This window comes from Centroberyx gerrardi, chromosome 10 (genome assembly GCF_048128805.1).
Source record: "Centroberyx gerrardi isolate f3 chromosome 10, fCenGer3.hap1.cur.20231027, whole genome shotgun sequence".
In the NCBI taxonomy this organism is placed as follows: domain Eukaryota; kingdom Metazoa; phylum Chordata; class Actinopteri; order Beryciformes; family Berycidae; genus Centroberyx; species Centroberyx gerrardi.
Window position 1 is genome coordinate 772,476 of NC_136006.1, and position 23,073 is coordinate 795,548.

Here is a 23,073-nt window from a genome sequence, read left to right on the forward strand (position 1 = left end):
AAGCATCAAACACAAAACCCTCATTAACGTTAGTCGACTAACAACATATTCTCATGTGCTCCAGACAACTTGACTCTAAATCTCTAAAACATTTCCTTTTTTTTACATCTCCTATTTTTCATTAGATCCACCTGGTCCTCCATCCAACCCCAGAATTATGGAGACCACAAGAACCACGGCCACTTTTGCCTGGGGCCGACCCCACTACGATGGTGGCCTCAATGTAGATGGATACTTTGTTGAGTACAAGAAGGATGGACATGATGACTGGGAGACAGAGAACCAGATTCCTCTTAGAATCACTGAATACGTCATCGGTAACCTTCAGAAGGGAGGCAAATACCACTTCAGAGTCAGAGCTGTGAACACAGAGGGAGTTGGTGAGCCTGCTGAGGTTGAGAAGGTGACTGATCTGGTGGACCAGGAAACACTGCCAGACTTTGAACTGGATGCCGAACTGAGGAGAACCCTGGTGGTCAGGTGCCGTGCCTCAATCCGCATGTTTGTTCCCATCAAGGGCCGTCCCGTGCCTGAAGTAACCTGGAGCAAGGATGACACTAACCTGAAGACACGTGCGCATATTGATACCACAGAGTCCTACACTCTGCTGGTTATTCCTGACTGCACCAGATATGACGCTGGAAAATACCACCTGTCTCTGGAGAATGTTGCTGGAAAGAAGACTGGCTTTGTTAACGTCAAAGTTCTGGACACACCAGGACCCCCAGTCAACCTTAAACCTAGAGAGATCACCAAGAACAGCATCACTCTACAGTGGGAAATCCCCATCATTGACGGTGGATCCAAGATTCACAACTACATTGTTGAGAGGAGAGAAGCCACCAAGAAGGCCTACACAGTACTAAGCACCACATGGCAGAAATGCTCCTTCAAGATCCCCGACTTGGAGGAGGGTGCTCACTACTACTTCCGTGTCTCTGCTGAGAATGACCTTGGTGTAGGTGAGCCTGCTGAAACCCCTGAGCCAATCAGGGTTTCCCAGGCCCCCTCCACCCCTGAGAACCTGTATGTCACAGATGTGACAGCTGACAGTGCCAGCCTGGCATGGACCAAGCCCCTGCATGATGGTGGCAGCCTGATCACAGGATATGTCATTGAGGCCCAGAAGAAGGATACCGACCAGTGGGTCCATGTGGTTGCCATCAAGGCTCTGGACTACGTTGTCACAGATCTGACTGAGGGCGCAGAATACATCTTCCGCATCATGGCAGTCAATGCATCAGGCAGGAGTGACCCCCGTGAGAGCAGGCCCGCTATCATCAAAGAGCAGACTGCCGCACCATCCTTCGACCTGCGTGGAGTCTATCAGAAGACAGTCATCGCCAAGGCTGGGGACCGTGTCAAGGTTGAGATCCCAGTACTCGGTAAACCCAGGCCTGTGGTTTCCTGGAAGAAGGGAGACACCGCGCTGAAGGAGACGCAGAGGATCAACACTGAAACCACACCAACATCAACCATCCTCAATATCAGTGAAATCAAGAGGACTGATGGAGGCCAGTATTCCATGACTGGAAAGAACATCCTGGGTACAGTGACTGAGACCATCACAGTCCTGGTCCACGACATTCCAGGGCCTCCCACAGGGCCCATCAAGCTGGAGGAGGTGTCATGTGACTATGTTCTCATGTCCTGGGAGGGACCAGAGAATGATGGAGGTGTTCCCATCAACAACTACATCGTTGAGATGAGGGAGACCACCGGCACTTCCTGGGTAGAGCTGGCAGCTACAGTCATCCGCACCACATTCAAGGCAGCCCGTCTCACCACCGGAACCGGGTATCAGTTCCGTGTCAAGGCCCAGAACAGATACGGCATTGGACCCTGCATCGTCTCTGATCCAGTGGTGGCTGCCTATCCATTTGATGTGCCAGGGCAGCCAGGCATTCCTGTGGTCACATCTTTCAACAAGGATGCTATGACTCTGAGCTGGAATGAGCCATCCTCTGATGGAGGCAGTGCCATCCTGGGCTACCACGTGGAGAGGAAGGAGAAAAACAGCATTCTGTGGCAGAAAATTAGCAAGGCTCTGGTTGTTGGAAATATCTTCAAATCAACAGGCCTTGTTGATGGAATCGCATATGAACACCGCGTCATCGCTGAAAACATGGCCGGCCTGAGCAAAGCCAGCAAGCCCTCTGAGCCTATGTATGCTCTGGACCCAGTGGACCCACCAGGCAGGCCTGTGGCACTGAATATCACCAGACATGAGGTGACTGTTTCATGGACCAAACCAGAGGGTGATGGTGGATTTTCCATCACTGGATACACAGTGGAGAGGAGAGAGCTGCCCAATGGACGCTGGCTCAAAGCCAACTTCAACAACATCCTTGAGACCATCTACACAGTCAGTGGTCTGACTGAGGATGCAACTTATGAATTCCGTGTGCTCGCTAGAAACTCAGCTGGTGGTGTTAGTGCACCATCCCAGCCATCGGAGGAGATCACATGCCGAGATGATGTTGAAGAGCCCAAGCTTGATGTTGACGCGTCCTACAGCAGCAATGTTGTTGTCATGGCAGGAGAAGTGTTCAAACTGGAGGCCAATGTGATTGGCAGACCAATCCCATCTCTGGTATGGACCAAGGAAGGAAAGGAGCTTGTGGACACAGCCAAGCTGGAGATCAAGTCATCTGACTTCCACACAACTTTGGTGAACAAAGACTCCCTGAGGAGGGATGGTGGTGCTTTCACTCTGACAGCCAGCAACCCTGGCGGCTTTGCAAAGTTTACATTCAATGTCAAGGTGCTCGACAGACCTGGACCACCAGACTCTCTCACTGTGTCTGACGTCACTGCTGAGAAGTGTGTCCTCAACTGGCTGCATCCCTCACACGACGGTGGTGCCAAGATCGAGTACTTCATCATCCAGAGGCGTGAAACCAGCAGGCTGGCGTGGACCAACGTGGCCACAGACCTTCAGGCCAACAGGTTCAAGGTCACCAAGCTTCTGAAGGGTAATGAGTACATCTTCAGGGTCATGGCCGTCAACAAGTATGGTGTGGGCGAGCCCCTGGAGTCTGAGCCTGTCATCTGTACCAACCCCTACGTCCCCACTGACCCACCACAGCAGCCTGAGGTCACCACCATCACCAAGGACTCCATGGTTGTCTGCTGGGACCGCCCTGAACATGATGGAGGCAGTAGCATCAACACCTACATCATTGAGAGGAGAGATAAGACTGGCATGCGCTGGGTGAAGTGCAACAAGAGGACTGTGTCTGACCTCAGATTCAAGGTCTCTGGCCTCACACCAGGACATGAGTATGAATTCAGAATCCTTGCTGAGAACAATGCTGGTCTAAGCCAGCCTAGTCCTTCCAGTCCATTCTACAAAGCTATGGACACCATCTTCCAGCCTGGACCTCCAGGGAACCCCAGAGTGCTGGACACAACCAAGTCCTCCATCACCCTTGCCTGGAACAAGCCTGTCTATGATGGTGGTTCTGAGATCACCGGCTACATTGTAGAGACCTGCCTGCCTGAGGAGGATGAGTGGACCATCCATACTCCCAAGAGGGGATGGACAGCCACCTCCTTCACCATCACCAACCTGAAGGAAAACCAAGAGTACAAAATCAACATCTGTGCCACTAATTGTGAGGGCGTGGGAGAGCCGGCTGCTGTGCCTGGAACCCCCAAAGCTGAGGACAGACTGCTCCCTCCAGAGATTGACCTTGGAGCAGAGCTGCGCAAGGTGGTCTGCATCAGAGCCTGTAGCACACTCAGACTCTTTGTCCCCATCAAGGGCAGACCAGCACCTGAGGTGAAATGGTCAAGAGAGCACGGAGAATCCCTGGACAAAGCTAATATTGAAGTCACTTCATCTTTCACAACTCTCCAGGTGGAGAATGTGGACAGGTTTGATGGAGGTAAATACATGGTGACTGTGGAGAATGCCTCAGGAAGTAAGACAGCCTATGTTAACGTCAGAGTGCTGGATACTCCTGGAGCACCTCAGAATCTGGTCATCAAGGAGGTCACCAGAGATTCAGTTTCCCTCATGTGGGATGCACCCCTTATTGACGGTGGCTCCAGAGTCCGCAACTACATTGTGGAGAAGCGTGAGTCAACCAGAAAGGCCTACTCAACAGTCAGTGCCAGCTGCCACAAGTCCAGCTGGAAAATTGGAGATCTTGAGGAAGGAAAACTATACTTCTTCAGAATCCTGGCTGAGAACGAGTATGGCATCGGCCTCCCAGTAGAGACTCTCGAACCAATCAAGGCGTCAGAAAAGCCTCTGCCACCAGGCAAAGTGTCCCTCCTTGATGTCACAGGCACCAGCGTAACTCTGTCCTGGGAGAAACCTGACCATGATGGTGGTAGTAGAATCACAGGCTACATTGTTGAGATGCAGGGGAAAGGCAGCGAGAAGTGGACCCAGGTCATGGTGGTTAAAACCAATGAGGCTGTTGTATCTGGCCTGACACAGGGAGAGGAGTACATGTTCCGTATCTCAGCCACCAACGAGAAGGGAATGAGTGACCCACGTCCCCTCAGCATGCCTGTGGTGGCTAAAGACCTGGTCATCTCACCAATCTTCAAGCTGCTCTTCACCACATTCAGTGTGCTGGCAGGAGATGATCTGAAGATAGATGTACCATATGCTGCCCGTCCCAAAGCTACAGTGATTTGGCTCAAAGATGGGGTTGTGCTCAAGGAGACAACTAGAGTCAATGCTGAAGCTTCTGACAAAAACCTTCTTCTGGTCATCAAGGAGGCTTGCAGAGATGATGTGGGCACTTACACCATCAAGCTGACCAACACAGCCGGAGAGGCCACCACAGACATCGGTGTTGTTGTTCTGGATAAGCCCGGTCCACCAACCGGCCCCATTAAGCTGGATGAGGTCACTGCTGACAGTGTGATCCTGTCCTGGAATCCACCAGAGTACGATGGTGGTTGCACCATCAACAATTACATTGTCGAAAAGAGAGACACATCTACAACTAACTGGCAGATTGTGTCAGCTACAGTGGCCAGAACCACCATAAAAGCGGCGCGTCTGAAGACTGGATCTGAATACCAGTTTAGGATTGCTGCTGAGAACAGATATGGCAAGTCGTCAGTGCTGCTCTCTGAAAACATTGTTGCTCAGTATCCATTCGAGGTGCCCAGCCAGCCACGTTCTGTTGTGGTCCAGTCGGCCACCAAGGAGAACATGGTAATTGTATGGGAAAAACCGAGCAACGATGGTGGAAGCAAAATCCTGGGCTACCACCTGGAGCTCAAAGAGAGAAACAGCATCCTGTGGGTGAAACAGAACAAACAGCTCATCCCAGAGACCAGATTCAAGGTTGTTGGCCTTGAGGAGGGTATTGAATATGAGTTCAGAGTTTATGCTGAGAACATTGTCGGCCTCAGCAAGGCCAGCAAACTGACTGAGATGCAAGTGGCCAGAGATCCTTGTGACAGCCCAGGAAAGCCAGAGGCTGTTATTGTCACCAGAAGCCAAGTGACCCTCAGATGGACCAAACCTGAGTATGATGGTGGCAGCAAGATCACAGGCTATGTGGTGGAGAAGAAGGAGGGAGCTGATGGCCGCTGGATGAAGGCCAGCTTCGCCAACATCATCGAGACTCAGTTTGTTGTTACTGGTCTGACTGAGGACCAGATCTATGAGTTCCGCATCATCGCCAGGAACGCAGCTGGTGTCTCCAGCAAGCCCTCTGAGAGCACTGGAGCCATCACTGCCAAGGATGAGGTGGATCCACCCAAGATTGACTTGGATGCCAAATACTCCCAGGCTGTGGTGGTAAATGCTGGAGAGACGTTCAAGCTGGAGGCTGGTATCTATGGCAAGCCCGTGCCCACTGTACACTGGCTGAAGGGCAACCAGGAGATTGCAGAAGCAGCTCGCCTAGAGATAAAGAACACAGACTTCACAGCCTGTCTGGTGGTCAAAGAAGCCATCCGTGTCGATGGAGGCCAGTACACTCTCCTGGTGAAGAATGTTGGAGGAGAGAAATCTGTTAACATTAATGTCAAGGTTCTGGACAGACCAGGCCCACCTGCAGGCCCTATCTCCATCTATGGAGTCACCAATGAGAAATGCTCCATCGCCTGGAAATCACCCCTGCAGGATGGAGGCAGTGATGTCTCCCATTACATTGTTGAGAGGAGGGAGACCAGCAGACTGGTTTGGACTGTAGTTGACCCCAAAGTTCAGACCCTGAACCTGAAGATTACCAAGCTCCTCCCTGGTAATGAGTACATTTTCAGAGTGATTCCAGTCAACAAATACGGAGTTGGTGAGCCTCTGGAATCTGAGGCAATGATTGCCACAAATCCATTTGTCACTCCTGACCCACCAACAGAGGTGGATGTCTCCACCATCACCAAAGACTCCATGGTGGTGACCTGGGAGAGACCAATTAATGACGGTGGTAACGCCATTCAAGGATACATTGTTGAGAAACGTGACAAGGAGGGTGTGAGATGGACCAGGTGCAACAAGCGCACGGTGAGCGAGCTGCGCTTCAGAGTAACAGGCCTCCTAGAAAACCGCAGCTATGAATTCAGAGTTGCTGCTGAGAATGCTGCAGGCATTGGCACACCTAGCCCCCCAACAATGTACTACAAAGCACTGGATCCTATCTTTAAACCAGGCCCACCAAACAACCCCAAGGTGGTAGACACATCTAGATCCACGGTTTCCCTGACATGGGGCAAGCCCATCTATGATGGCGGCTGTGAGATTCAGGCCTACATTGTTGAGGCCTGCAATGGAGTAGCTGATGAGTGGTTCATGTGCACTCCTGCCACTGGAATCACAGACACTAAGTTCACAGTGAAAAAGCTGCTGGAAAAGCATGAGTACCAATTCAGAGTGTGTGCCATCAACAAAGTTGGTGTTGGTGAGCATGCTGATGTTCCAGGAAAGATCCTTCTGGAGGAGAAGCTTGAGGCTCCTGACCTTGACCTGGACGCTGATATGAGAAAGATGATCAACATCAGAGCAGCAAGCACTCTCAGGTTGTTTGTTCCTGTGAGGGGACGCCCAGCTCCTGAGGTAAAATGGGGCAAGGCTGAGGGTGAGATTAAGGAGACAGCCCAGATTGACAACACAGGCAGCTACGCTTCACTTGTCATTGAGAACGTTGACAGATTTGACAGTGGCAAGTACACTCTGACAGCAGAGAATGCAAGTGGAGTGAAGTCGGTCTTCATCAGCGTCAGAGTCTTGGACTCACCCAGCCCACCAGCTAACTTCATGGTGAAGGAGATCACCAAGAACTCTGTCACTCTCACGTGGGAGCCTCCACTTCTGGATGGCGGCTCAAAGATCAAGCACTATATTGTTGAGAAGCGTGAGAGCACCAGGAAGGTCTACTCTCCTGTCACCACCTGCAACAGAATGTCATGGAAGGTTGAACCTCTTCCAGAGGGTGGAATCTTCTTCTTCAGAGTCCTGGCTGAGAACGAATATGGTGTGGGTCTCCCTGCTAAAACTATAGAGCCACTTAAGGTCTCCGAGAAGCCTCAGCCACCTGGTAAAGTCAGTGTGGTTGACGTTACTCGTAAAACTGTAACCCTCACCTGGGAGAAGCCTGAACATGATGGTGGCAGTAGGATCAGCCACTATGAAGTGGAATTGGCACGCAAGGACAGTGAAGCATGGTCTGTGTGTGCTAGTGTGAAAGCACTGGAGACTGTTGTGACCAACCTACACAAGGGAGAGGAGTACCAGTTCAGAGTCGTTGCTGTCAATGATAAGGGCAGGAGCGACCCCAGACAATTGGCTCACACAGTTTTAGCGAAGGACCTTGTGATTGAGCCTTCTGTAAGGCCTAAGGTGAGCACCTACAGTGTCCAGGTGGGCTATGACCTGAAGGTAGAGGTCCCAGTTGCTGGCCACCCGAAGCCCACCATCACTTGGACCAAGGATGGAGCTGCTCTCAAGCAGACCACCAGAGTCAATGTCACTGACACTGCACACCACACCACTCTCACCATCAAGGATGCCACCAGAGAGGATGGAGGCATGTACAGCATTAACATAGCCAATGCCCTTGGATCCAAGGATGCCACTATTGAGGTGATCACCCTGGACAAGCCAGGTCCACCCACAGGCCCTGTCAAGTTGGAGGACATTAGTGCTGAGAGTATCACTCTCAACTGGGAACCTCCCACATATACAGGTGGTTGCCCAATCTCCAACTATGTGGTGGAGAAGAGGGACACAACCACAACTAACTGGGTGGTCGTGTCTGCCACTGTTGCCAGAACCACACTCAAAGTCAGCAATCTGAAGACAGGTGCTGAGTACCAGTTCAGAATCTGTGCTGAGAACAGATATGGAAAGAGTTATGCCATTGATTCAGAGCCTGTCTTGGCCCAGTATCCATTCCAGGAGCCTGGCCTACCAGGAACACCATATGTGTCTTCATACACTAAGGACTATATGGTGGTTGAATGGCACAAACCCCCATCTGATGGAGGCAGTGCCATCCTGGGCTACCATCTGGAGAGGAAAGAGAAGAACAGCATCCTCTGGACCAAGATCAACAAAACTCTCATCCAGGACTGCAGGTTCAAATCTACTCCCCTGGAGGAGGGCATTGAGTATGAGTACAGAGTCTATGCTGAGAATATTGTCGGCATTGGAAAATGCAGTAAGGTCTCTGAAGTCTATGTGGCACGTGACCCATGTGATCCTCCCGGCTGTGCTGAGGCTATCATTGTGACCAGGCACTCAGTGAAGCTGAGGTGGACCCCTCCAGCTTACGATGGTGGAAGCTTAGTTACTGGCTATGTAGTGGAGAAACGTGACCTCCCTGAGGGAAGGTGGATGAAGGCTAGCTTCGCAAACATCATTGAACATGAATTCACAGTTATTGGCCTGACAGAGGACTGTAAGTATGACTTCAGAGTAATTGCTAGGAATGCAGCTGGTGCTATCAGCAAGCCCTCTGAGAGCACAGGATCCATCACAGCCAAGGATGAAGTTGACCCACCTAAGTGTGAAACTGATCCTATGTACAACCAGACTATTGTTATCAGTGCTGGAGAGACATTCAGCCTGGAGGCCAGCGTTGAAGGAAAGCCCATCCCCACAGCTCAGTGGTTCAAGGGAGATGTTGAAGTTGAGAACTCAGCCAGAGCTGAGATCAAAAACACAGACTTTAAGGCTCTGCTCGTAGTTAAGGATGCAATCAGAGTGGATGGTGGACAGTACACACTGGTTCTGACGAACGTGGCTGGAACTAAGACTGTCCCATTCAGTGTGAAGGTCCTGGACAGACCAGGCCCCTCGGAGGGACCTCTCACCATCAGCAACGTCACTGAGGAGAAGTGCTCACTGTCATGGCTGCCACCCAGGCACGATGGTGGAGCCAGCATCTCTCACTACATCATCCAAAAGAGAGAAACCAGCCGCCTGGCATGGACTGTGGTCTCCAGCGACTGTGGAGCCACCATGTTCAAGGTCACCAAGCTACTGAAGGGAAATGAGTACATCTTCAGAGTCATGGCTGTTAACAAGTATGGCGTGGGCGAGCCTCTGGAGTCAGCGCCAGTTATCATGAGGAATCCATTTGTTCCTCCTGGCTCACCTCAGGAGCTCGAGATCACCAACATCACCAGGGACTCCATGACTGTCTGCTGGACCCGCCCTGAGACCACTGGCGGCAGCGAGATTGTTGGCTACATTGTGGAGAAGAGAGACAGAGCCGGAGTGAGGTGGACGAAGTGCAACAAACGTAGATTGACAGACTTGCGCTTCAGAGTGACAGGACTGACTGAGGACCATGAGTATGAATTCAGGTTGTCCGCTGAGAATGCAGCTGGGGTGGGTCAGCCAAGCCCACCTACCTCCTACCTCAAGGCCTGCGATCCTACCTTTGAGCCTGGCTGTCCCACTAATGCCCATGTGGTTGACACTACTAAGGACTCCATCAGTCTGGCCTGGCATAGGCCTATCTATGATGGCGGCTGTGAGATCCAAGGCTATGCTGTGGAAATTACCAAGGCTGATGAGGAGGAGTGGACTATTTGCACCCCACCCTCTGGAGTCAATGCTACCAAGTTTACCATCAAGAAGTTGATTGAGCACCAGGAATACAAGGTGCGCATCTGTGCCATGAATAAGCTGGGTGTTGGTGAGCCCACAGAGATCCAGGGAGTTGTGAAGCCTGTGGATAAGATGGATCCTCCAGAGATGATTCTGGATTCAGAGCTCAGGAAGGGAGTAGTTGTCCGTGCAGGAGGCTCTATGAGGATAAACATACCATTCAAGGGCCGTCCTACTCCTGAGATCAGCTGGGCTAAGGAGGATGGAGACCTACCCAGTAAAGTCCAGATAGAGAATGGTGCAGATTACACACAGCTCTCCGTCGAGATCTGTGACAGGAATGACGCTGGAAAATACATCCTCAACCTGGTGAATAGCGCTGGCACCAAGTCAGCCTTTGTCTCTGTCAAAGTTCTGGACACACCAGGAGCCCCTCTGAATCTCACAGTGAAAGACATTAAGAGGGACTGTGTCACCCTGACTTGGGAGCCCCCTATTATTGATGGTGGTGCCAGAATCAAGAACTACCTGGTTGAAAAGCGTGAATCCACCAGGAAGGCTTACTCTAACGTGGACAACAAATGCACCAAGACAAGCTATCGCATCACTGGCCTCACTGAGGGAACCATCTACTATTTTAGAGTCTTGGCTGAGAACGAGTTTGGTGTGGGCTTGCCAGTCGAGACAGAAGACTCAGTTAAAACTTCTGAGCCTCCTCTGTCTGTGGGTAAGGTCACTCTGACTGAAGTGACCAAGACCAGTGCCTCTCTCTCCTGGGAAAAGCCTGACTATGATGGAGGCAGCAGGATCATTGGCTACTACATTGAGATGCAGTCACAGGGCTCAGAGGAATGGGTGGTGGCCGCCACAACTAAGACATGTGAGGGCACTGTCACAGGCCTTAGCACAGGACATGAGTACCTGTTCAGAGTGTCAGCTTTCAATGAGAAGGGCAAGAGTGACCCCAGACCTCTGGCTGCACCAGTCACTGCTAAGGATGTGACTATTGAGCCCAGGTTCAAGATGACATTCAACACCTTCAGTGTGCAGAATGGTGAGGATCTGAAGATTGAGATCCCAGTGATTGGACGCCCTCTGCCTAAGGTTGAATGGAAGAAGGATGGACAGGCTATTAAGGAGACAACCAGACTAAATATATCCAGCACAGCATCATCTACTACACTGTGTATCAAAGATGCAAACAAGGAGGACTCTGGTAAATACTCTTTGACAGCCACCAGCAGTGTTGGAACAGCCACAGAAGAGATTACTGTTGTTATCCTTGATAAGCCTGGCCCACCCACTGGCCCTGTGAAGATTGAGGAGGTCAGCTCAAATTATGTTACTATGTCCTGGGAGCCACCAGAGTACACCGGAGGCTGCCAAATCAACAACTACATTGTGGAGAAGAGAGATACCACCACTACAGCATGGCAAATTGTTTCTGCTACTATTGCCAGAACAACCATCAAAGTTACCAACCTGAAGACTGGAGTTGAATATCAGTTCAGAGTGTCTGCTGAGAACAGATATGGAAAGAGTCCCTCTATTGTCTCTCCTGCTGTTATTGCTCAGTATCCATTCAGTGAGCCTGCTGCCCCAGGCACACCATTTATTTCTGCTGTGACCAAGGATAACATGGTGGTTGAGTGGAAACCTCCCACCAATAACGGAGGAAGCCCTATCCTGGGCTATCACCTGGAGAGGAAGGAGAAGAACAGCCTCTTATGGACTAAACTCAACAAGCTCCTAATCCCTGACGCCCGCTTCAAGACCATAGAGCTGGAGGAAGGTATTGAGTATGAATTCAGAGTCTACGCCGAGAACATTGCTGGACTCAGCCCTGTTAGCAAGGTCTCTGACAGCACGGTAGCCAGGGACCCCTGTGACCCACCGGGCACACCTGAGGCTATTGTGATCACCAGGAACCACGTGACACTCCAGTGGACCAGGCCCCAGTACGATGGAGGCAGCGCCATCACTGGCTATGTAGTGGAGAGGAGGAAGCACCCAGACACCCGCTGGATGAAGGCCACCTTCACCAACATCATCGAGACCCAGTTCACAATCACTGGCCTGACTGAGGACTGCGTCTATGAGTTCAGAATCATTGCCAGGAATGCTGCTGGTATCTCCAGCTCTCCTTCTCACAGCACAGGAGAAATTACTGCCAAGGATGAGATTGAGGCTCCGACAGCCACCATGGATCCTAAATTCAAGGATCTGACTGTCGTTCATGCTGGTGAGACATTTGTCATTGATGCTGACTACTTTGGCAAGCCTCTGCCTGATGTCATTTGGCTGAAGGATGGAAAGGAGATTGACAAGACCACACCAAGAATGGAGGTCAAGACCACACTCACACGCACCATCCTGACAGTCAAGGACTGCATCAGAGTGGATGGTGGCCATTTTGTCCTCAAACTCATCAACGTAGGGGGACTCAAGATGGTCCCAATTAATGTTAAAATTCTGGATAGACCTGGTCCTCCAGACGGTCCACTAGAAGTCAAGGGAGTCAGAGCTGAGAAGTGCTACCTGCACTGGAGCCATCCTTCACATGATGGTGGAGCCAGCATCTCTCACTACATCATTGAGAAGAGAGAGACCAGTCGCTTGTCATGGACCATGGTTGAGCCTAAGATCCAGGCCGTCAGCTACAAAGTCACAAAACTGCTGCCTGGCAATGAATACATCTTCAGAGTCACTGCCGTGAACAAATATGGTGTTGGTGAGCCTCTGGAGTCTGAGCCTGTTATTGCTCGTAATCCCTTCACCACTCCCAGTGCCCCCTCCACCCCGGAGGCCAGTGCTATCACCAGGGACTCCATGGTGCTTACATGGGAGAGGCCAGAGAATAACGGAGGGGCAGAGATTGAAGGATACGTCCTGGAAAAACGTGACAAGGATGGCATCAGATGGACCAAGTGCAACAAGAAGAGGCTGAGTGACCTGAGATTCAGATGCACTGGCCTCACTGAGGGCCACTCCTATGAGTTCAGGGTCTCCGCTGAAAATGCTGCTGGTGTGGGCAAGCCCAGCGCACCAACTGAGTATATCAAGGCCTGTGATGCTACTTACCCACCAGGACCTCCAAATAACCTTAAGGTGACAGACCACTCTAGCACCACTGTTTCCCTGGCCTGGTCCAGGCCTATCTATGATGGTGGAGCACCACTCAGTGGGTATGTTGTTGAAATGAAGGAGGCAGCAGAGGAGGAGTGGACCGTATCTACACCACCCACTGGTGTCCAGACCACTCACTACACTGTCAAGAAACTGAGGGAGAATACAGAGTACAACTTCCGCGTCTGTGCTATTAATATTGAGGGAGTGGGAGAGCATGTGGACTTGCCTGGGTCTGTGATCGCTGCCGAGAAGCTGGAGGCTCCTGAGATTGAACTAGATGCTGACCTGAGGAAGATGGTCAATATCCGTGCCAGCGCCACCCTGCGTCTGTTTGTCACCGTCAGAGGAAAGCCTGAGCCTGAGGTCAAATGGTCTAAGGCTGATGGCACACTGACTGAGCGTGCTCAGATTGAAGTCACAAGCTCCTACACAATGCTGGTTATTGACAACGTTGACAGGTTTGACACTGGAAAATATGTGCTGACCCTCGAGAACCTCAGCGGCTCTAAATCAGCCTTCATCAACGTAAGAGTTCTGGACTCCCCCAGCGCTCCTACCAACCTGGCGGTGAAGGATGTAAAGAGAGACTCTGTCTCTATCTCCTGGGAGCCTCCTCTCATTGATGGTGGGGCCAAGATCTCACACTATATTGTGGAGAAGAGAGAGCAGAAGAGAATGGCATTCACCAGTGTTTGCACCAACTGTGTGAGGAACTCTTACATTATTTCCGACCTGCAGGTGGGAGGCCGGTATTATTTCCGTGTGCTGGCTGTGAACGAGCTGGGAGTGGGTCTGCCTGCCTCCACAGAGGCTGTCAAGGTGTCTGAGGCTCCTCTGCCTCCTGGTAAGATCACCTTGGTCGATGTGACTCGTCATACTGTAAGCCTCTCCTGGGAGAAGCCTGATCATGATGGAGGCAGCAAGATCACAAAATACACTGTGGAGATGCAGCCTAAGGGTGACGACAAATGGACTGTTTGCAGTGAAATTAAAGCACTGGAAGCTACTATTGACGGACTCACAACTGGAGAGGAATACTCCTTCAGGGTGATTGCTGTGAATGATAAGGGCAAGAGTGATCCCAAGCCTCTGGCTAACCCTGTGGTGGTGAAGGACATAACTATTGAGCCCATCTTCGACGTGCTGTTTAACACATACAGTGTGAAATCAGGAGATGACCTGAAGATTGATGTTCCCTTCAAAGGCAGACCTCAGCCTGAGGTGTCCTGGAAGAAGGATGGCCAGGTGCTGAAGCAGACCACCAGGGTCAATGTCGTCACCTCCAAGACCTCATCCAAGATTTTCATCAAGGATGCAGCCAAGGAGGATGTAGGAAAGTATGAGATTACCCTGACTAACTCAGTTGGCACCAAAACAGCTGAGATCTCTGTTATCATTCTGGACAAACCTGGCCCAGCCAGCAACATCAAGGTGGACGAGGTGAGTGCTGACTTCATCTGTCTGTCTTGGGATCCTCCAACCTATGACGGTGGATGCCAGATTAACAACTATGTGGTGGAGAAGAGAGACACCACCACCACCACATGGCAGATTGTCTCAGCCACAGTTGCCAGGACATCTATCAAGGTGTCTCGTCTCAACCAGGGCACAGAGTACCAGTTCCGTATTGCAGCTGAGAACCGTTATGGCAAGAGCTCTGCCATTGACTCTGCTCCCATTGTTGCTCAGTATCCCTTCGAGCCTCCTGGTCCTCCCACCAACCTCCATGTTGCCAATGCCACAAAGTATGGCATGCTGGTGGTATGGGGCAGACCTGGCAGCGATGGTGGAAGCCCTATTATCGGATATCATGTTGAATGTAAAGACCAGAGCAGCATCTTGTGGACTAAGGTCAACAGAGGCCTGCTGGCTGAGAACCAGTTTAAGATGACAGGCATTGAGGAAGGTCTACTGTATCAGTTCAGAGTCTATGCTGAGAATATTGCTGGTATTGGTCCATGCACTAAGGCCAGTGAGCCTGTACCAGCCAGGGACCCTTGTGATTCTCCACGTAACCTTCAAGTCACCAACATCACCAGGACCTCTGTTTCCCTCTTCTGGGAGAGGCCAGAGTATGATGGTGGAGCCAAGGTCACTGGCTACATCATTGAGCGCAGAGAACTGCCCGATGGCCGCTGGCTGAAGTGTAACTTCACCAACCTGCAGGACACTTACTATGATGTCACAGGCCTCACAGAGGATGTGCAGTATGACTTCCATGTCATCGCCAAGAATTCTGCCGAGCTGCTCAGTGCTCCTTCCGAGAGCACTGGACCTGTCACAGTCAAGGATGATGTAGACCCACCAACTATTATTCTGGACGAAAAGCTCAGACAGCTGGTTGTCATTAAGGCAGGAGAAATCATTAGAATTGATGCTGATATCACCGGCCGTCCGCTCCCTGTTGTCTCATGGTCTAAGGATGGAAAGGAGATTGAGGCCAAGGCCAGATGCGAGATCACCTCCACCAACTTCAAAACCACCCTGATTGTCAGAGATGCCATCAGGAGAGACTCCGGCCAGTATGTCCTGACCCTGCAGAATGTGGCTGGAACCAGGTCTGTGGCTATCAACTGTAAGGTTCTGGACAGGCCCGGACCTGCTTCTGGACCTTTGGCTGTGTCTGGCCTCACGGCAGAGAAATGCACCCTAACCTGGGGACCTCCTCAGGAGAACGGTGGTGCTGAGATCATGCATTACATTGTGGAGAAACGCGAAACCAGTCGCCTAGCATGGACTCTGGTCTATGGCGATATGAAGGCCACCACCTGTAAAGTGACCAAGTTGCTCAAAGGAAATGAGTACATCTTCAGAGTCAGGGGAGTCAACAAGTATGGTGATGGTGAGGCCCTGGAGAGTGAGCCAGCTAAAGCCATGGATCCATTCACTGTTCCTGCTGCTCCCACTAATGTCCAGGTCACCTCAGTCACTAGCGAGGCTATGACCATCTGCTGGGAGAGACCAGTTTCTGATGGTGGCAGCAGCATCTATGGCTATGTCATTGAGAAGAGAGAGAAAACTGGCCTGCGCTGGTGCCGCGTCAACAAGAAACCTGTTTACGACCTCAGAGTTAAGGCCTCACACCTTCGTGATGGCTGTGAGTATGAGTACAGAGTGTTTGCAGAGAACGCTGCTGGCCTCAGTGCTCCCAGCATCCCCTGTCCTCTCGCCAAGGCTGAGGACCCACAGTTCCTGCCTTCTCCTCCTGCCAAGCCTAAGATCATTGACTCTACCAAGGCCACAGTCACCCTGTCCTGGAACAAACCGCTGTTTGATGGTGGAGCACCTGTGACTGGTTACAGAGTAGAATATAGGAAGACATTAGATGATGAATGGAGTGTTGGCGTCCAGAACACCAAGAACACAGAGTTCACAGTGGTGGGATTGACCCCTGGGGCTGAATACGTGTTTGTTGTCAAGTCTATCAACAAGATTGGAGCCAGTGAGCCCAGCCCTGAGTCAGACAAACAGGTGGCCAAAGAGAGAGAGGAGGAGCCAGTCTTTGACATCAGCAATGAAATGAGGAAGACTCTTATTGTGAAGGATGGTAGCTCCTTCACCATGACTGTGCCCTTCAGAGGCAAACCCATCCCCAGTGTGACGTGGACCAAGGCTGACGTGGACCTGAGAGTCCGCGCTGTCATCGACACTACAGACACCTTCACCTCCATCACCTTGGAGAAAGCCACCCGCAATGACTCTGGCAAATACACCGTCACCCTGTCCAGTGTGGCTGGAACATCCTCCTTGACCCTCAATGTCAGAGTCCTGGATTCCCCTGGACCTCCTGCCCGTGTGGAGATCAAGGAGGTGACCAAGACCTCCGCTACCGTGACCTGGGACACTCCTGAGAATGAGGGAGGAGGACCAGTGAAGAACTACCTGGTGGATATCCGTGAGGCCAGTAAGAAGGGCTGGACCAGGCTGACGGACACCTGCCACAGACTGACATACAAGTTGACAGACCTGCAGGAGGGAGGAGTCTACTACTTCAGAGTGACAGGAGAGAATGAGTATGGTGTCGGTGTTCCTGCTGAAACCAAGGAGGGAACCAAGATCACAGGTACTGAAAAAATATTTAAAGATTTGAAGTAAACACTAATAATAGATCCTTATCAGTAAACCTTTGATTTCTAAAATGCAGAACAGTGGTTAGTAGTAGTAGTTATAATAGCTGCAGGCCAATCAACTAGCATGATTGTAAAAGATGTAAATGTCATGATGTTGTGATGTCATGTAAAAGATGTTATGTAAAAGATTATACCTGATTGTGCCAGTAAAACATATTCTTTCCTCTTCCTCCAGAAAAACCAAGCCCACCACCCAAGCTGGGTGTGACTGATGTGACCAAGGAGAGTGTGTCTCTGGCCTGGGCCAAACCGGAGCAGGACGGAGGCAGCAGAATCACCGGCTACCTGGTGGAAGCTTTGGAGAAGGGCCAGGAGAAGTGGGTCAAGTGTGGCGTAACCAAGTTCATCCACTTCACAGTGTCCGGCCTGAGGGAGAATGCAGAGTACTTCTTCAGAGTCAGAGCTGAGAACCACGCTGGATTCAGCGACATCAAGGAAATGCTCACCCCTGTGGCGGTCAAAGACCAGCTTGGTGAGTTACAGACATGGGTTGAATTGGTCAGATTCAACATTGGGAATAGTGAAGCGAGTGACTTATAATAAGTGCAAACAGCAGAATAAGTCTACATCCATGACTTATTCATCATGATTGCTAGTAACCTAACTAAATATATGATGTTAAGAGGTCATGAGGGATTTTTTTCATATATTCACTCCTCATTTCCCCCAGTTATAAGTCTCCTTGTTCCTTTTCTCTCCAGAATCTCCCGAGATCAATATGAAGGACTTCCCCCACAACACAGTGTACGTCAGAGCCGGCTCCAACCTTAAGTGTGAGATCCCACTGACAGGCCGGCCGCTGCCTAAGGTCAGCCTGTCCAAGGACAATGTGATGCTGAAGTCAACAATGAGGTTCAACTCTGAGGTCACCCCCGACAGCATCAAGATTACCCTGCGTGAGAGCATCGCCAGAGACTCGGGACGCTACGACATCACTGCCTCCAACTCCAGTGGAACCACCAAGTCGTTTGTGAACATTGTGGTTCTGGACCGCCCCAGCGCTCCCCTGGGACCCGTCGAGCTGTCTGACGTAACAGAGGACAGCGTGAGCCTGAAGTGGCTCCCGCCATCATATGACGGCGGCAGCCCCATCACCAACTACGTCATCCTGAAGAGAGAGACAACCACAGCCAACTGGGTGGAGGTGTCTTCTGCCGTGGCTCGCTGCACCATGAAAATCATGAAGCTGACCACTGGCCTGGAGTACCAGTTCAGGATCAGGGCTGAGAACAGATATGGAATCAGCGAGCACATCGACTCACCAACCGCCACTGTCAGCCTGCCTTACAGTAAATGCTTTTCCTTTTGTTTCCCTGTTTTGAGTGTATCTTCTCATTTCTCATCTTTTTTGTTCTCTTCTGTTTGTATGCTATTGTCTCCTCTCCTTTAATGGTAAACATGTAAACAACCCTGACCTCTCCTTCTCGCTCTCCAGCTATTCCTGACGCTCCATCAGCTCCAGAGATCACTGCTGTGACCAGAGAAAGCATCACAGTGGCCTGGAAGGAGCCCAAGTCAGATGGCGGCAGCCACGTGTTTGGCTACCACCTCCAGATGAAAGACAGGAACAGCATCCTGTGGCAGAAGGTCAATAAAATGGTGATCCGCGCCACGCACTACAAGGTCACCAGCATCAACCCTGGACTCATCTACGAGTTCAAGGTGGCAGCTGAGAACGCCGCTGGAGTCAGTGCCATCAGCAAAATCTCTGACGCTGTGCTGGCTATCGATGCATGCGGTGAGTGGGATGTCCAAACTTCATATAAAAATCAATTAAATCTAAATGTTATTAATGTAGCAAATGTAAAAGAATTGACTGATATATTAAATGATTTTAGTCCTTAGATACTGTAACACCAGAATAAATGTACTCCTTCGCTGCAAGCTTCACCAACAGTTGTCTGTTCCTGCAGAGCCTCCCATCAATTTGCGTATCAGTGACATCACCAAGAACTCCATCAGCCTGGCCTGGCAGAAGCCCAACTACGATGGCGGATCCAAGATCACCGGCTACATCATTGAGAGGAGAGAGGGTGCAAGTGGCAGGTGGACCAAGGCTAACCTCACCAACATCACAGACACGCGCTTCACCATGACTGGCCTGACGCAGGACGAGACCTATGAGTTCAGAGTCATGGCCAAGAACGCCGTGGGCTCAGTCAGCAACCCGTCCATGGTTGCTGGACCTGCCACATGCGTGGACACCTACGGTAGGTGGAATTACAGGAAAACAGAGATTTCTTATGTATATTTTTTCTTCTTTTTAAATTTTTTACATTCTGTAACGCTACATTCTATACATATATTCTGCACTATTTTAACGTACAGTGCTAACCTGCCCGTCGTGTTGGTTTGTTTTCCAGGCGCTCCAGAGATTGAACTGCCTCAGGAGTACCTCAACGAGGTGAAGCACAAGGCAGGCTCTGCCGTGGAGCTCAAGTTTAATATCACCGCCAAGCCCGCTCCCACCATCGAGTGGTCCAAGGACGGCAAGGAGCTGGAGTCCAATGGCCAGCTCTCCTTCAAACACACATTTGAATCCACCAGTTTGTTCCTGAGGGACACCACCCGTCTGAACTCAGGAACCTACGAGGTCAAGGTCAAGAACTCCCTGGGATCAGCTTTCGCCACTGTCAGGCTGCTCATTCAAGGTATTAAAATATTAATTGAAAAATATTTTAAATTATTAGTTTGAGTCATTTCATTTGCTAATTGATCAAGTAGTTATTTAAAATTATATACAGTATCTGACTGATTTACCTAAATGCATTTCCTCCTCCAAATGAATATTAAACTCAGTGCTTGCCCATCTATCACTATGTAATGTAAATAACAATAATAACCATTTATTAAAAAAAAACAAGGCCTTGACATTTGTGAATGTGTCCCTCCCTCCTCCAGACAAGCCCGGCCCCCCAGCCGGAGAGATCCAGTTCAAGAAGGTGACGGCCGACAACATAACTATCATGTGGGCCCCGCCCGCCGACGAGGGCGGCGCCATGGTGACCCACTACATTGTGGAGAAGAGGGAGACCAGCAGGATCATGTGGTCCATCATCTCTGAGAAACTGATAGACTGCATCGTCAATGTGCCCAGGCTCATCCAGGGCAATGAGTACATCTTCAGAGTCCGTGGAGTCAACAAGTACGGTGTTGGAGACCCACTGGAGTCTGAGCCCATCATCGCCAAGAACGCCTTTGGTAAGTGAGAAGAATGAAACACACCACACACACAAAGCACCATAACCGTTTGATCTGATCTGCTGACAAAGCATTAAATATTAGACAATTTAAAGATCATGGGAAACATCACTTGATGCTAGAAAGCTTAAAACTCAAGAAAATATCACAACAGCATAAAACTCAAGAATTCTTCAAACAATGGGAAACTATAAGTAAAGATGAAGGATGGTGCTTATTAAATGAATAATTCTACTTAAAAAACTTGGCTTCTTTTCTTAACTGAGCAGGTAACAAATGTGTCACTATGTGTCACTGCTAAAGAGAATATATCTATTACTTTACTAGCAAGTATAATTTACTGTGTTGCAATGTATCATTGTTTTTTTATGTTTCTAATCCAACCTATAAATTTGATTTCCAACAGTTCCTCCCAGCGAGCCATCCAAGCCTAAGGTGACCATGATCACCAAGTCCTCCATGACAGTGATCTGGGAAAGACCAGCGCTGGATGGAGGCAGCGACATCGACGGCTACTACCTGGAGAAGAGGGAGAAGAAGAGTCTGCAGTGGTTCAAGGTTTGTAGCCTGACCTCTCTTTAGAGATGCATCTCTGTTGATTGGCTGATTCTTGTTTAAGTGTTAAAGCAGAGACAACAAAGCAGACACATACAACTTTATGATATAAAGTTGTATGTCGCAAATCGTTTTTTCAAGTGTGATCCTTTCTGCACAAAACATTAAACATATTAATTAGGTCTATGTGTGTATGTCAGTGTTGTGGGAGGCATGCAATACAGTAAATAATGAATTTCAGCTGAAATAAAGCTTGAGCTGTGTGTTTGTCACCAGGTGGTGAAGGGCACCATCAGAGACACCAGGCAGAAGGTCAGCAGCCTGGTAGAGAATAATGAGTACCAGTACAGAGTCTGTGCTGTCAACAAGGCCGGAGCAGGAAACTACTCCGAGGCTTCTGAGCTCTACAAGGCCTACGACCCCATCGGTACGCCTTCACCTTTTACTCAACATCACTATCACTGCTTTATTTGGTGGGCAGGGCAATGACACACAATGACATCTTAACAAGTCATTTTTAGTCTTATATTCAGTTTTCAAATCTTATTTTTCTTAAAACAAGAGAAAAATTATAGAAAAATTATAGGCAGAGGTCAATTATCAGAAGTCATTATTCATATAATTATATAATATAGTTATTTGTTGGTTTCTAAATTAATTTTATTTAATTTCAAATTTTCTACTACTACATAATTTCATGGTTCTGTCTTGGAAACAACAGAAGAAATTGGAGGTACTTTCCAACTATCAACTACCATTGAACTCTTTCTCTATTTTCCCTATAATTAGAACATAATTTCATGATTCTTTCCAGGAAACTTCCTAAGAAATTAACAGTTCCTTTCTAGGAAATTATTAGGAAATTGCGGACCCGGAAAATAAAGCGTTACCAATTTCTTCACTTATTTTATGAAATTTAAGATTTTAGGACTAAATGACTTGTTTACATGGAGATTTTTGCAGTGCAGTGTTTGTAGATATTATGTATGACATACTATAAATGCACTTCAAGGCTGTTGCAATGTAATTCTTTCTCACTACTGTTCTTCCTGACCGCCTCAAACCTTATTTACACGTGAATAAGAAAGATAGATTTAGTTAATTTTATTACTGCTTTTTGTTGAACTTTTCTGAAACGGTTGGTCTTCACATGTAACTCCTGACAATATTCTTGTCCTGTCATGTCCAGACCTGCCAAGTGGCCCGACCAAACTGAGGGTGGTGGACTCCACAAAGACCTCCATCACCCTGGGCTGGGAAAAGCCTGTCTATGATGGAGGCAGTGAGATCACACACTATGTGGTGGAACAGATGAACACTGAGGACAAAGAATGGGTGATCATCAGCTCCAAGGGAGAGGTCAGGACCTGCGAGTATGTGGTGTCCCACCTCAAACCTGGAATGTACTACTTCTTCAAAGTCTCTGCTGCCAACTGCAAGGGCAAAGGAGAAAGCATCAGGATGTACCAGCCTGTGCAGGCCAAGGATATCTTGGGTTCGTATTTATATAGATGATTCTTTTTACATTTGGTAGCTCTGTTTACAAATATACATATGCTAACTAACGCAAACATTAGTTGTTATACACAGTTGTGATTAAAAATATTTTGTAGAGTAGATTAGAATTAGATTAAAATAACTAATTCTAATTCTAAGATCTTGCTGATGGCACTGGCACAAATCACATAATGTCCTTATTGAGATCATTTGTTTTGCATCTTAAAAGCAGCTACAGCAGGCAACAGTTATTTCAACATTCAACACACAATTATATCACCTATTAAAATAAAATGCATACTGTACAATAATAACACAGCTTCAGAGTTTCAGTGTTTGGTCATCATCAAACCTCAGGTGACACACACATATTAAGATAAAATATAAAGTGCATAAAATATAACATACTATAAAGTGTGTACCTTATAATGCAGCATCAAATTTAAGTACATGATATCATAAGTTAAATAATTTAAAATAAATAGAAATAATGATTAAGATATAAACAAGCAAGCTAAAATAAAGTGCATG

General features: G+C 49.1%; 1 protein-coding gene across 1 annotated transcript in view; it reads left to right on the top strand.

The window, feature by feature from the left end:
* Positions 1 to 23,073, top strand: part of ttn.2 (titin, tandem duplicate 2) — a 234,276-nt gene that overhangs the window by 181,494 nt on the left and 29,709 nt on the right. Inside the window, exons 213-222 of the mRNA XM_078286142.1 lie at positions 126 to 17,222; positions 17,465 to 17,761; positions 17,991 to 18,578; positions 18,725 to 19,027; positions 19,203 to 19,499; positions 19,653 to 19,940; positions 20,191 to 20,490; positions 20,897 to 21,048; positions 21,322 to 21,472; positions 22,235 to 22,540. Of these exons, the coding sequence (XP_078142268.1) occupies positions 126 to 17,222; positions 17,465 to 17,761; positions 17,991 to 18,578; positions 18,725 to 19,027; positions 19,203 to 19,499; positions 19,653 to 19,940; positions 20,191 to 20,490; positions 20,897 to 21,048; positions 21,322 to 21,472; positions 22,235 to 22,540 (19,779 nt within the window). The remainder of the gene's footprint in view (positions 1 to 125; positions 17,223 to 17,464; positions 17,762 to 17,990; positions 18,579 to 18,724; positions 19,028 to 19,202; positions 19,500 to 19,652; positions 19,941 to 20,190; positions 20,491 to 20,896; positions 21,049 to 21,321; positions 21,473 to 22,234; positions 22,541 to 23,073) is intronic.